At 33.3% G+C, this 14,891-nt stretch overlaps 1 protein-coding gene and 4 non-coding genes across 5 annotated transcripts in view; 2 read left to right on the top strand and 3 right to left on the bottom strand.

Moving 5' to 3' along the window:
• The window catches only part of LOC143196376 (uncharacterized), a 63,456-nt gene that overhangs the window by 31,525 nt on the left and 17,040 nt on the right, over positions 1–14,891 (bottom strand). Inside the window, exon 2 of the mRNA XM_076404039.1 lies at positions 2,943–3,023. Coding sequence (XP_076260154.1) covers positions 2,943–3,020 — 78 coding nt within the window. The 5' untranslated portion in view covers positions 3,021–3,023. The remainder of the gene's footprint in view (positions 1–2,942; positions 3,024–14,891) is intronic.
• On the top strand, positions 8,831–8,903 carry TRNAK-CUU (transfer RNA lysine (anticodon CUU)). The gene has a single exon. It is a non-coding gene; the product is annotated as a tRNA-Lys (tRNA).
• Positions 9,766–9,838, bottom strand: TRNAK-CUU (transfer RNA lysine (anticodon CUU)). The gene has a single exon. It is a non-coding gene; the product is annotated as a tRNA-Lys (tRNA).
• TRNAK-CUU (transfer RNA lysine (anticodon CUU)) lies at positions 12,118–12,190 on the top strand. The gene has a single exon. It is a non-coding gene; the product is annotated as a tRNA-Lys (tRNA).
• TRNAK-CUU (transfer RNA lysine (anticodon CUU)) lies at positions 12,347–12,419 on the bottom strand. Its single transcript has one exon. It is a non-coding gene; the product is annotated as a tRNA-Lys (tRNA).

Below are 14,891 nucleotides of genomic sequence, written 5' to 3'. Positions count from 1 at the left end.
GGGTTTCAAGCTAAAAACGTCTTGTCGGCTTGGTTGGCTTGTCAGTGGTAAAGGCGACAGGACGGTCATCCTACAGTTGCTATAGTCGCGGATTCGAATCCTGCTTCGTATGGTCATAAATTCATGTTTGTTATTGTTTAACATTTGTGATTGTCCTTATGAAAGAGTGCAAAATCCGACAAGGAAAATGATCCTGGTGACGCCAGTAACCTGGCTGGGTAAGACCGGATGATGATTTCTAAGTTGATAACTGGCCAGTCGGTAGGCTTAATGCCGAGGACCATTGTTCGGAGCTCACGTTCATTCCAGATAAACCCTCGTTGGTAAGAAGGAGACTTAGGAGACTCATAAAATATATTTTAAAAAATACGTCTTAGAAAGCTCAATTCAAAGAAAACATAGAATTTTACATGAATAAATTCAGTTTTAGGAATATAAAAAAGCGAAACAATTTTTTCCCTAACTGGTATATTGAAAACAAATAATTCAAACATCAGTGAAGCTATATAGATTGTTTTTTATTAACTTTCTCTCACTACTGTTATTTGATATATCGTAACTAGCAGGGTTTGGATATGGACAGGTTATCAGCGGGTAATTTTTCGTAATGTTATTGCGGTCCCGCGTAGTTAGCTCAAATACGACAATCTATTGATTTCAATATGATTTATTATTAGCGGGTTTTAGATTTAATTAAACTAATATATATATATATATATATATATATATATATATATATATATATATATATATATATATATATATATATATATATATAGGTTGCTTTGGCTGAGGTTTTTCCATTCTCCGTTCTCGTTTCCCATATTTTTTTCACCTGTCATATGCCCTCCAAGCTCAGTAAGTGTCCCTACCTAGTGTAGTAATTGAGTTCCTATTACTCCACAACCTGTTAATTTTCCTTACAAATCTGATTCTTCTAAGGCATTTGATTTCTGCCGCTTGTATCTTACTTTGGCAACACCTACGTATCGATGCTGATAGGTTCGGTCGGTAAATTGTTTGGTAGATTTGCATTTTCGGTTTGCTTGATATTTCTTTTTATTTGACGAATGTGCCATTTATATTAAAATTGCTATTTTGTTATCAAAAATTCTAAATCTGGAGACAAAAATACCTTTCATTTGTCCTATTGGATGGCTTAAATTCACAATTGGACCTAGTGGGTGGCGTTGCGGTGATTTTTGCAATATAAAAATATTTAACAACAAAATATCTCCTCTTTCTACCATCATTAATAGTGTATATAACTTGTTATAAGATGTTGATGGCTATCAAACATCTCAGTAATTAGAACCGAGTAGTTACTTAGTAGTTACTCATCCAACGATATAATTGCTTCAATTTCCACCAGTTAATATAACATGTCGTTCAAAAGGGGCCAGTTCTATATCTCCAACGGGCGTATCATTGAAACTCGGCCATGTCCTCGCCGCCCCAACCCCCCGCCCGGCCCCGCTATCCCCGTAGTCCACAAAGCCGAGCCGAGCTCAATAGCGAAACCATTGTGCGCCCGAAATACACGTAAGAGCATTCCCAATATAAATCTTTAGTTTATTAAATCAATTTTGGAGAAGGACTTAAGGCGGAAATTAAAGCGTTACGTCTCGCCGCAAATTGACAGCACGACAAAAGGGTGCGCGGTCGAGAATGAGGGTGAAGGAGGGAGGGGGGTTGCGGCTCTGGCGAACAGCGGGAAGTGGGGAAGGCCTTTTTGCGTTAATGAAGGACGGTGTGATGTTTAAATTACGTTTCATTAAAAATAACGTGTTTCATTCAAAAAATATTGTACCTAAAAATATCATTTAATATAATTTAGTAATCCTTTTTTTGTTGTTGTTCTGGCCTAAAAACCAGGCGGTGGAATGCATGACGCATACCTGGTCGCGGAGACTTGCCCTGGAGTGACAAGTTGGACCGGGTTATATGGGACTGCCTTGGGGCTTACCGATACACTAAACCGAAGCGGTCTCACAGTTGACCCCTGTGGATCGCTACTGCTACTGCATTAAATTTGGATATATGGTCGTAGTTCGCTGTCCGACGAGTTTCGTGAAGGTCGTCCAAAATCGGCTGTTGTGCCAGAAAACATCGATGCTGTGTGCGGAATGAGTAAGCAAGATCGTCATGTCACCTATTGTGAGATTGAGGCATCCCTAAGCATTAGTTCCGCCAGCATATAAGCGATTTTACATGAACAATTAGCTGTGCCAAAGTTATGTTCGCGTTGGATCCCACACAATTTGACAATCTCTCAAAAAAAGGTTGATGTCGATTGGTTCAAAAGAATACTTAAGAAATTCAATCGCGGTGCTTCGAAAGACGTTTATAAAATCGTAACAAATAACCAATCATGGATATATTCGTATGAGCCCGAAAGTAAGCAGCAGTCGACTGTATGGGTGTTCCAAGATGAACCAAACCCAAGAAAAGTTGTTCGCGCACGAAGCACTTCAGTGAAAATGCTGGCCTGTTTCTTCGGTTAAAGTGGTCATATTACAACAGTGCCGCTAACGGATCATAGAACAATAAATTCTGATTGGTATACAGCCATTTGTTTGCCAGAAGTCTTCGGTGAAATAAGGAAAACAAATAAGAGGATTGTTCTTCGTCATGACAATGCGAGTTCTCACACATCGGCTCAAACAAGAGACAATTTGAGCACTCAAAACATCAAATTGATGGGTCATCTGGCGTACAGCCCTGATTTGGCACCCAGTGACTTCTTTTTGTTCCCATCCGTGAAGAATAAACTGCGTGATCAACGATTTTCATCGCCCGAACAAGCTATTGAAGCGTTCACTATTTGTTTTTTTCCTATTCACGAAATATATATATATATAGTGGCACTCGTATACACTAGAATATGTGTATCTATATTATACTAAGTCTATATATCTAAGTCTTGATAAAAATATACTTACATTTAATAAATCATTAGTTTCTCTGGAAAGTTTGACAGTTAAGGCGAGTGTAAATATTGTCAGCCACGCAGTTATCATTTACTGAAACAAAACGTATATTTATTAATTAGATAGGTGGTTACACAAATATAATGCTTTTACAATTTTTGCATTATTAACATGTGTAATTTCTAATGTGGAACACAATACTTTAAAGTATCCCACACATATACAGTATTTTTTATTTTCATTTAAAATAGCTATTAGCCTTTCTGTTTCAAATTATTAAAACCATATTATTTGTTTGGAAAAATATTTTGTAAACTGTGGTATTTGTTGCGTCTTTATATGTAAAGACGCTTATTATTATTTATGTTTTACACGTCGATGGGCAATATTTCCTTCTTCCATGTTTAAAATAGTTCGGATGTCCTCGACGTAATTAGTTCTAACGTTTGACATGTATAAAAAGTTGGGTTATATTAGAATATAAGCGGGAAAACTGTAAACATGGTAAGAAAGAACAAGAATATTAACGTTTAAGGTAACATATATAGTCTGTACAAATTAAAATAAGTGAATAAAGTCCATAAATAGTTTAAAACATACAGTATAGTATTTAGTGAACCGGAATCGCACGTTAAACGCCCCAACAGTATTTCATATTAATTTATTTTATAATTCAAGTGTTTGTTATTTATAGTGACAGATAAGTTAACTTACATTTCTGTCTATTCAAAGTTTTATTAGTAATGCGTCGGGGATATTTGTGACGTCGATATATATATATATATATATATATATATATATATATATATATATATATATATATATATATATACATAAACTATACCAAAGAATAATATTTATAATTTACACGAATAAATTCATTATGAAATACTCGATAATACCTAAACTACATTTTCCTACACCAAATATTTAATATTACATGATATTTTTTTAAATTAATTCTTTTTTAATTTGGCTGCTACGCCAATGCCATTCGAAATCCTATAGTTGCGGCGTTGCGACGCATCCAATGCCTCGAGAGCTGTACATTAAAAGAAATTTGAAACAGATCTTTTAAAGGCACCATTGTACTAGCGAATACTTAAAGCACAATGGATCTATCCGTATTGTACGACCGAAAGGAACGAAAGAATGAATTAGCAAAAAAAAATAGGAGAGGCGCGAAAATCCGTCTCATATTAATTTCGCTGGCGGTCACTTCAGCCAGATTAAAGAACGTTTATGCGGAAGTACATCCGTCTTAATCCTCACCACCATAGAAAAGTTCGTATTTTTATTTATCTGATTTATATAGTCTACATGTTTTAAGTATTTTTTAGTGAATTTTTATTAAATTTATAAAAATGTATTTCTTTATTCTTGTAATCTTATGTACCATATCAAAAGTGCTCGGCGTACCATAGTAAAACACATTTTTTGGCAAAATTAGTTTTTTTTATTCAACATAATTCCCTTCAAGGGTGATGCTTATTATAGCGACCCTCCAACTTTTCGATACAATTTTTGTAGTACTATTTGTCCTTCGCTTCACAATAAGCCTCAGTTTCGGCGATCACCTCTTCATTCGACGAACATTTTTTCCCAAAAGAATGCTTTTGAGATCTGAGAACCGTCGATTGAACTTCGGAGTGAAATGATGGGGCATGTTTAATTCATTGTCACATATGGAAGTAAAATCTTGGGTTTATTACGCTTGATCATCTTCATACACTGCTCCGAATCATCAACTCGTCGGTGTTTTTGGTCAAAAGTGACTCGCGCGGCATCCTCTTTGCACATAGCTTTCTCTTCTTTGCATATACACGTTCAGTTGATATCTTTAAAGTGTCTGCTATTTCATTCAATTTCAATTTATGGTCATTCAGAATCATTTTGTTGATCTTTTTAATGTTTTCATCGGTAATTACCTGTTTTGGGCGTCCACTGCGTTCGCCGTCTTCGGTTCTCATTTCACCACGTCTAAGCTTAGCATATCAATACTTGAGGGTTGATTTTCCTGGCGCAGTGTCCGGAAACCAGGCATCAAACCAAGTTTTTGCTTTAACTGTATTTTTCCCTTCAAAAAGCAATATTTTATCAACACGCGAAATTCCTTTTTACCCATTTTTTTTCACAATAATAAATTTTGCTTCACTCAAAATGTCATAATTCACAAAATAACTATCCGACAGCTGTCAAATGTATACACGCATCTTTTGACGGTTAGGGCTGGATTTAATTCCAGTAGTGCATTCTATGTGTCAGGCCGGGGACTTTTCAATTTACCTGTTATATGGCTAGCAATTCGGCAGTGAAAAAGCTTGTCAAAGAGGACAGTTTAAAATGCTCTTCTTTTAATGTTGAACTATATGTCGCTCACGTATATTCATTATTCTTACATCCACCTGTGTAAATCTAGAGATGATTAAAGTAATTCTCGGAAATAATTTGTATAAAGAGGCACGCACCCTCTCAGGCTAAGAGAACTGAAACCATCCTTGGGAAGAAGCCCCATCGAAGACCATAGGCGCATTCTGCCAGTAAGGTTTTATATTTATAAATCTACAGGCAACAGGAATCTTTAATGATAAGTGATTACAAGTTCTCTGGAAGTAATGGCAAGACTCTTTATATATTCTCCCTGTCATAGTGGCACTGTAGCTGGTAAGGAAAAATAGTTCATATTGAGTTGAATTGGTTTGAATTGGTTTGAATCTTAAAGAGCCTGCATACTTTAGCTACAAGAGTTCCCGTCGAGAATTTAAATAAGAAATATCCGCTAAGTAAACTGTCAATCGCACTGATATGAAAGGTTCCTAGGGCAATCTTTAGTACTGTGTTTTGAATTTAGTTTAGTCTTTTTATATATGAAGGAGTTGCAGGAATGAATCGCTGGCAGCCATAATCAAGCTTACTCAACGTCAACGCTCTATAAATATTCAAGAGGGTGGTTCGATGAGCACCCCAATGAAATTTGAAAAGCGATCGAACTAGGCTAATGTCGACCAGGCAATTATTCTTTATATATTTGATGTGTGGAAGCCTGAGACGTGAGTCAAATATAATTCCCAGGATTTTATGCTCAGGCTTATTACTAATGCTGTTTCCATTAAAGATCAGAATAGTCAATCGGGGACAATTCTTTGTCCTGCAGTAGTGTACGCTGTTAGATTTATCTGGAGACAACCTAAAGCAATTTGTTACCGCCCAAGAAGAAAGAGTATCAAGATATTTTTAAAGTAAATCCGGACTCATCTTGTGATCCTGATGAGTATGATTGATAATAATGTCCTCTCCAAAGAAGCCTACTTTAATTTGTTTTGGTATTCAATCTTTGATGGAGTCAAAGAAAATTAAAAATAGGCGGGCTGATAGTGGAGCCTTGAGGTACATCGTTTAGCCTCGGAAAGGATGACGGAAACTTCCTAAAGTCAAACAGTGAGCGTCTCGAATGACGGAGGTAGTTCTTCATGCAGCTCTACGATTGTGGTCCACTAGAGGGTTTTGCCACTCATAATGGGATCTAGTTAGAGCTAGTGCAAAAATCCACTCTACATTATTACTCTGTTCTTCTGTATTTCTCGGAGATTTGGATATTGTTACAGTTAATACTGTGACAAGTTTGAGGTCGTTTGAATGCACATCTTAAGGCAAATTCTCTGTTTCTCTCAGAGATGCTATTAGAAGTGAAATAATTTGTTTAATGTGCGTCAATCAATGTACAGTTGAGGGTTACGATTTAGATGGTGACCAATTTGAAACAAACCAACAATGAAAGGGAGTAAATTCCTAAAATACTTTTATGACAGAATCTACCTTTTGAGTGGAGGAACATGTCCTCCGAAGAAGTCCTGCGGCATCAGCAGGATAGTATTGTTTGACAGGTAGACATTCTTCCTGAGAGCCAACTGGAACACGGATGGCGGATGATGATGATGTAGCGACTTCCTATAATGGTTGCCTTAGATTTTAGCTTCCATTTCTTTCATTCCAGTACTTTTGAAATATTGATGCACACATGCTTTTTAAAATTTTTTAAATTTCAGGGTTGGTAATAAATAATCATATAAAAGGAACTGTAATAAATACACATATTAGTGCCGCCACTGAAAGCCGACGTCCATTCAGGCGTCGCGACGCATTCAGCGCCTCGGGATACATTAAAAGAAATTTGAAACAGATCTTTTAAAGGCCGCATTGTAGCTGCGAATGCTTAAAGCACAATGGATCTATCCGTGTTGTTTGTGCGAAAATAATGAAAGAACGAATTAACAAAAACCGTCTCATATTAATTTCGCCCGCGGTCACCGCAGATTAAAAGAACGTTCGGCCCGAATCGGCGACATTTTTAAGTGCTAAGAAAGGGTGCGACAGAGAAGGAGACGGAGCGAGAGAGAGAGAGAGAGAGACTCTCGGAAAGACGCTGATTAGAGTATTTTCTTCTGTCGTTAATGCGTCCCGACATCAAAAAGAAATGGGAATAAATTGAGTGTCGTTGCGCGTCAGATTTGTCGCCGCAAACTCGATGGGAGTGCGAAACGGCGCTTTGTCACAAATGCGTTCTGGGAAGGGTCCATTGCGGAAGTTTTACTGTACGGTTTTCTCTTTTCTGTTTTGGTTATGTCGTGTTTATAGACGAAAACAAAAGTTGTGAATGTTTTATTGGGTGTATAAATAAGCTTCCATTTTTCATGTCATGTAAATGAACCTAACCGATACATTATGCTAAAATGATTGTGGTCAATTGGATATTAACTGCAACAAGAAAATATTGTATTAATATATGTAATATAATTATTTTTTAATTAGTATTATAGTTATAACACACTAGAACTAAACAGGTCAATTAAAAAGTTACCAGCCTGTCACATAGATGGCGCTACTAAAATTAAATCCATATGTTTTTTAGTTAGCCCTAAACATGCGTGTATAAATTTAAAATAAGCAAATACTAAAACCTATATGGACATACGGAGTTCAATTACGGGGACGTTCTGCAAAGAATAACATAAATAAAATACAAATTTTTCAGAAAAAAGTTCTAAGAGGTATTGTGGGTGCACCTAAATACTATAGGACTGATTACCTACATCGAGACCTTCAGAACCCACAGTCAGTCAAGAAATCAAGAGGGAACATGAGGAAAGACTCCATTCTCATACGAATATTGAAATATTGCAACTATTGGATACCATTAGAACGGACACATACTCAAAAGAATCAAACCATCTGATTTTGTGTAGTGTTGCGTAGTGAGGTGCATATATTAAAAAATTCAGCAGTAACATGTATAAACATTATTTCACCAGAAACTGAGTTAGGGCCGATGGGTCCTCCTAGTTATATATCTAGATTTAAATTATCATAAAGACAAATTCTAGGTTAGACGGAAACGACTAGTAACAATATATTAATTAAATAATAAAAAAATACACTGTCAGTAGTTCTTTGAGCTATGTTTTTTTATTTTTTCTCACGATATTGCCACGACGGTAATATAACATATTTTTTATATATTATATAATATTTTAAAAAAATGCAAATTTTAGACCTTTTAAACTATTTAATGATCATCCAGATAGAATGTTAAAAATAATGTGCACCATATACTTTTACTAAAACAAGTAAACAGAATTTTAACATAGAAAGACTCAAAGTTTGGTTTCAGCATACGAAAACAAAAAGCAAGAACTCTAATAGATCCTATTAAATTAATGGCACTAAACAAATATGAAAAAGGGAAAAACAGAAGAGATAATTTAGTTTGTTCCAAAGTTCTTGGTTTTTTATACTATATAATTTGTAGTTTTACAGAGTATAGTTATTTTATTTATTGAATTGTAGCTGTACACTAATTAGTGCTATTTCTGGAAATCCTATAATATAAATTAGCCTCAACAGCCCGGCTAGCTCAGTCGGTAGAGCATGAGACTCTTAATCTCAGGGTCGTGGGTTCGAGCCCCACGTTGGGCGCGAACTTTTTTTGGTAACTGGTAATACATTTCTAATAAAGGGGAACATATAGTATGACCTTAATGATAATAGAAATTGGATGATGTTTTTATAGATTTATTAATTATATACAAGATGTGCCTAAAAAGTAATTTTCGAAAGAATAACAAGTCGATTTTTCATTATGTATAAATAAAGAGTTAAATAATTTGCATTAATCTTTTAACAAATATGTTATAATGTTATAAAACTAAAATTGATGATTGGTATCAGTTTCCATAATTGCCAGGTATGGGCCTGTGTGACGTTTTCAATATTTTAACATGAAAGGGCCTCGTTTTCTAAAAACAGATAGTATATAAATTCGCTGAACTTGAGAATCGCTGAAAAAGCTCAAAGTTATAGCAAAGACATATCCAAAGTGTTTCGGGAATTGGTGTTATTAATTAATATGAATCACTAATATAAGTTAAGAATAAATATAACATGTCATGGGCTCTAGTGTCAAGGGGATAGTGTTAGTATAAATAAACAACAGGTTTTCTGAAAATGAAAGTTCTGGTTATATTTTTAACGCTTTTTTTAAAGATATCATATTTTATTTAAACTTTTACTTAAATTTGAGATTATTATTATTGTTATTAGTGATGTTGAATTAACTAATGATTTTTTGTATTAAATGTTTACGATAATAATATTCATTTCTCGCTATTTCAGTGAGTCAGTCAGTATAGGACGTAAACAAAACGCTAAAATTTATATTAAAAAAGTTGATTATTTCTTATTTTTAGAATCTTTTCTGGTCAGATATCGAAAGAATTATGTATAATTTTTCATTAAAGTTAAAATATTGTGAACCTATTTTTTTTTTGGAAAAAGAATCCGCCCAACGTGGGGCTCGAACCCACGACCCTGAGATTAAGAGTCTCATGCTCTACCGACTGAGCTAGCCGGGCTGTTCCAACTTTTTTTATATTTTGAAGGATCCAAAAATACTTTTTGACTTTAACTCGAAAAAACCTTGCACGTTGTACATTAGAATTTTTACTTATACTGATTAAAATTTCATACCTAGTTATTTTTAACAGTTAGAATTCAATTTTTCTAAGAGTATTAATATCTTTTTAAAGCAGTTTACTGACTATAGTACATGAAGAGTTGAGTTTCACGGAAAATGTAGAATTTTCAATTGGTTTTTAATTGATATATTTTTATTCAATCTTAATTTATGGTAGTTGTGGTCATGCTTTTCATGGTAAACATTGGAGAAGCATTGCTAGAATGCAACATTCGAGTTTGATAGTTCTTTTCAAGTTGAATATTAAATGTGATCTAGTTATATCAGTGAATAGTGACAGATGCTTTGGGAATGTTATTATGTTCTGTGTGAACTTTTTGGATCAAAATTTTTCGATTGTTTGATCACCTTATTTCCATTTATTCACACTAATAACCGATGATTTATTCCAACTTTATGGCTTACCAACTATATACTGACGTCACATGGTGTCAGCGAGCGTTTAGGTGCGATTATAAATTTTTAAACTGAAAAAAAACTATTTTTTCTTGAAGCCTTTTCCCACACAGAAATAAAAATGTGTTCAGAATATTAGAGAATCAAAATCACTCAAAATCCTAACTATTCAATTGTTTTATTTTCAACATTTTTATCAAACTCGTATACTATACACGATTTTGAGTTAACTTTTAGAAATTCCATAATTTTAATGTCTTGTTTAGGTTTAGTACGTTATTCATCATTACTGGATACTGGGAAAAATTGAGGAAGTTTATAACTATTAGATTTATTTAATGTTATGTACCATTATTGAAAGTGTTCATGATTACGAAAACGACACGATTATTTATTTAATTTCGTCCCAAATCAACGGATTTAACAAAGAATTGTGGAAAGAGGAAGAATATCTTTAATGAAAATCTTCTTTTAAATACCCTGTAATAATTTTTTTTAATTACTCTTCGTGATTCCATAATCTGCCCTATTGGCAATAAGTATTTCTTATGTCTATATTATATATATACATGGCATGTGGAGAATCACTTCATTAAGCAATTTTCTGTATAAAATATTATCTTAATTAATTAGTCTTATTCTAAAACTTATTCTAAAGTCTACATATGTCCAGTAATCAGATCAGGTGGTGTTAAACGTTTTAGTCTACGAACTTCAGCACCATGTCGCATATATAGCTGATTGGCGAGTACATTGGGATGCACTGACACTCTTTCGGAGTTATTTACACAAACTCGTTGAATTACACTCGTTAGGTTCTAAAGGAATATCGCGTTATATCACTTTATTTGAAATATAGTACGGAGCATCAACAATGGCACGCAACACCTTATTTTGGAATCGTTGAATGATGTATATATTAGATTTGCTAGCGGTACCCCACAGTTGGATTCCGTATAACCAAATGGGCTGGAGTATAGACTCATACAGCAATACCTTGTTATCTAATGATAACAAGCCAATACATTTGATTTAATTTAAGTCCAAGTTGTTTCCGTTTAGAGAGTATGTGCTTCTTCTAGGTTAGGCGTCGATCTAAGTGCATACCAAGTAATTTAATGCTCTGCTTGGGGGAGTTGACGATGATTGATATTCACTGGTGGACATGTTCTTCTACGCAGGGTTGTTTCATTGGCTTTAATGCGCCATGTCTTCAGCCATAATTGTATTTGCTCCAGGTGGATTTGCAGGTTTATTGATGCTGTGACTTGATCTTCATGGGATGCTAAGTTTGCTGTGTCGTCTGCGTATGTTACCACAGTAGTTATTTTTGTTGTGGGCAGATCGGCCGTATACAGAAGATACAGTACTGGATCCAGTACGCTACCTTGCGGAACACCTGAATATATCGGATTTAATTCGGTATGTTCATTGCCTTGACTTACAATAAAATTTCTATCAGTGAGATACGATTTGAGAAACTGATAGCCCGGATGAAGGAGAATTTTCTTTAGTTTAACCTACAAGCCCGTATGCCATAATTTGTCGAAAACTTGAGATATATCTAGAAAAGCAGCCGAACAATATCTTTTGGCATTTAGGTCAGTATTTATTTTGTTTACAAGTCTATGCACTTGTTCTATAGTCCCATGCTTATTGCGAAAGCCAAACTGATGTTCTGGAATAGTTTTTCTTTTTTTAAATTAAATTGTTTTATAATTTAATTTTTGGATATTATGATCATTTTGACCATAACGTGTAGCCCGGCTAGCTCAGTCGGTAGAGCATGAGACTCTTAATCTCAGGGTCGTGGGTTCGAGCCCCACGTTGGGCGACTTTTTTTTAACTTTCGGAAACATTATAAGAACATTTTTTAATTTATTCTAATTAGATAAGAAACATATAAAACTATCCTTTTATGACATACTATTTCTTCTACTATTTCATTTTAGAAAAAACAAATAAAGTAAAATAAAATTTAAAAAAGTTCCGCCCAACGTGGGGCTCGAACCCACGACCCTGAGATTAAGAGTCTCATGCTCTACCGACTGAGCTAGCCGGGCTGGTGACGGTGTTTTGAATGTATTGAAAACTCAAAATTGTGTAGTGATGGTATAAATATAATAGATATAATTTAATGTTATATATATTAATATATTTAAAAAAATATTTCAACAGTGTTATAACGATCAGTGGCTAATTATTGAATATATTAAAATTGTACATTATATAGTACTACTAACTGTCCATTAGCTAGTTAGTAGTTTTAATTACAAGTACCATAATTCAATACAGCTTGAGTCGTAAGTATGATTTCGTTAGTATTTAAAAATGAGATTCCGACATATAATTTTTAAAACTTATTGAGTTATTATAATTTTTGTATCCAATTGCATTACTAGGTTCTGCTATAACTGTATAAAGACATTTTAAAGTAAAATCGATTGTACTATAGTTTAGGATTTCCAGTTTAAATTCAATATTTATTGTACCTTAGTAACTTTTAAGAAAGTTTGGGATTCTGAATAAAATAGATTTGTGTTTATCTAAAAATATCTAATACACCGAAAGGTTATTATCTATAAATAACCATATATAAGTAGGCCATACGTTAGAAATGTACGTTTACAAAGAAAACATAATATTAGTGATGTCTATAGTATGATTTCATAGAACCAAACGGAAAATAATATATTTAGTTATACCTTATTTCTAATACATGCTACTGTTATTTATAACATTTTGGTGAATAGGATGCTAAGTGTTATAAATCTTGATTAATAATTTTGAATAGAAAGAAAATTATAGAGGATTTTCTTACTTAAAAAATTAAATTAACACAAAGTAGAATATTCGTAGGTTTGATTAATCTAGTTTCGGAAGAAGGAAAAACTGCTTTTTCCACTTTACAACAATCAAAACTTCTATACGTATCAGTTTGATGAAAAGCACAATTGCCATTGTTGATAATATTACTATTATATATTTTATTGAAATAAACAAATAATAAACTTAAGTAATAACACATAATAAACAATATAAAGGTATATTTGTATAAAGTTATATCGTTTTCATCGCCTATAGAGTAATACATTAAAAGAAATTCGGGAGAAAATTTCTTGAGACATTATTGTTATCGAGTATTCTGTTATTGTAATATTTGTATTCAAAGCATTTTTATTTAAGGGTAAAAATGTAGCATTTTGACGAGATTTCCATTACATACAAAAAATAAAAGATTGTTTTTTTGTGATTAACTCAATTAACATTGTTAGTGCTATAATGCTATGCTATATATAGTATCCATGTAAGAAATATTCGTTTAAAATAAAGGGAAAGGATGGATATATTAAATGCTTGTCTGTATTCTGATCATTTTTTACTTTTAAAAGGTATTTATTGAAAAGACTCACTTGATTAATGTTTTTGACAAAAACAGTACTGCGGGAGATTCGCAAAGCTAACATTCATAGAAGCTTCAATGGAAGTGATACAACTATGATAAATCTAGACACTTGATGGTCTTATATGGTCCCATGAATCATTGTTTATATTCTTTCCTACAAACGGCAGACAATGACATTGATATTATCAATTATAAGTTACTATGACTAGCATACTGCTGACAAACAGATGCTGCTATATATGAGTAATAATGTTGTTATGTTTTCAGTTACTAAATAATATAAAGAATATTTTTAATATAATGTGACTGATTTGGTCGTAGAAGTATATGAAGTCAGTGTATGTTTCTGCAAGATTCGAATTCCAACTATACAAAAGAAAATGGGCTTCTAACTGAACTCACTGAACGTTCACTGCTGCTCACTAATGAACGACCATATATTCTCAACATAACAAGAAAAATATTAATTAGATAAAAAAAAGAAACTAAGCAAATATCTAGTTTAAGAATTCGTAGGAGAATTTGATATGTTAACGCTTGTTTAAACACTGGTTTTGTAACATATTTGAGGACATTTTGTAATTGCACATACGTATAAGATTGTAAGGCTATTATTTAAATTAATTTCAAAATTATAATTGGTACATTTTATTTAGCCGAATGTTACAAGCTAATTTGATACAATACAGAGCTGCTAAGAGTTTATGAAGACGAAACATCTATTATTAAATGTATATAATATAAACTATTTTTTATGTTTTGGTTACTGTCAATTATGTAAAATGAATATTTTTGTAGCCCTGTCAAATGAATTTGCATATGAATCTTATTTATACAGTTCCCAACTGGCGATTGTGCTATTATTGGGTACCCTTTAGAGTTATTACCTGAATATATTAATTCTTTTGGTTCTCAAGTATTATACTGATAGTACATTTATTTAATGTTCTTCAATATTTTACCACATTTCATGGTTAGCGTGGCTGGAATACTCACTCACTTTAGTTCTATGAAAGTTCTAGTGTTCTAAAATTATTATTTCAGTTACGGCCATACGGTAGAGTCGTTATCGACGAATCGATTCTGAGCAAATTTAGATTGTTTGCCTTGATAAATCGTTGTTCAATTT

The sequence above is a fragment of the Rhynchophorus ferrugineus genome, unplaced genomic scaffold (assembly GCF_030347505.1).
Source record: "Rhynchophorus ferrugineus isolate W39M unplaced genomic scaffold, kcgeb_rfMv2 rfM4, whole genome shotgun sequence".
In the NCBI taxonomy this organism is placed as follows: Eukaryota; Metazoa; Arthropoda; class Insecta; order Coleoptera; family Curculionidae; genus Rhynchophorus; species Rhynchophorus ferrugineus.
Note: the sequence above shows the minus strand (reverse complement) of the source record. Positions and strands in the feature narration are given on the sequence as shown.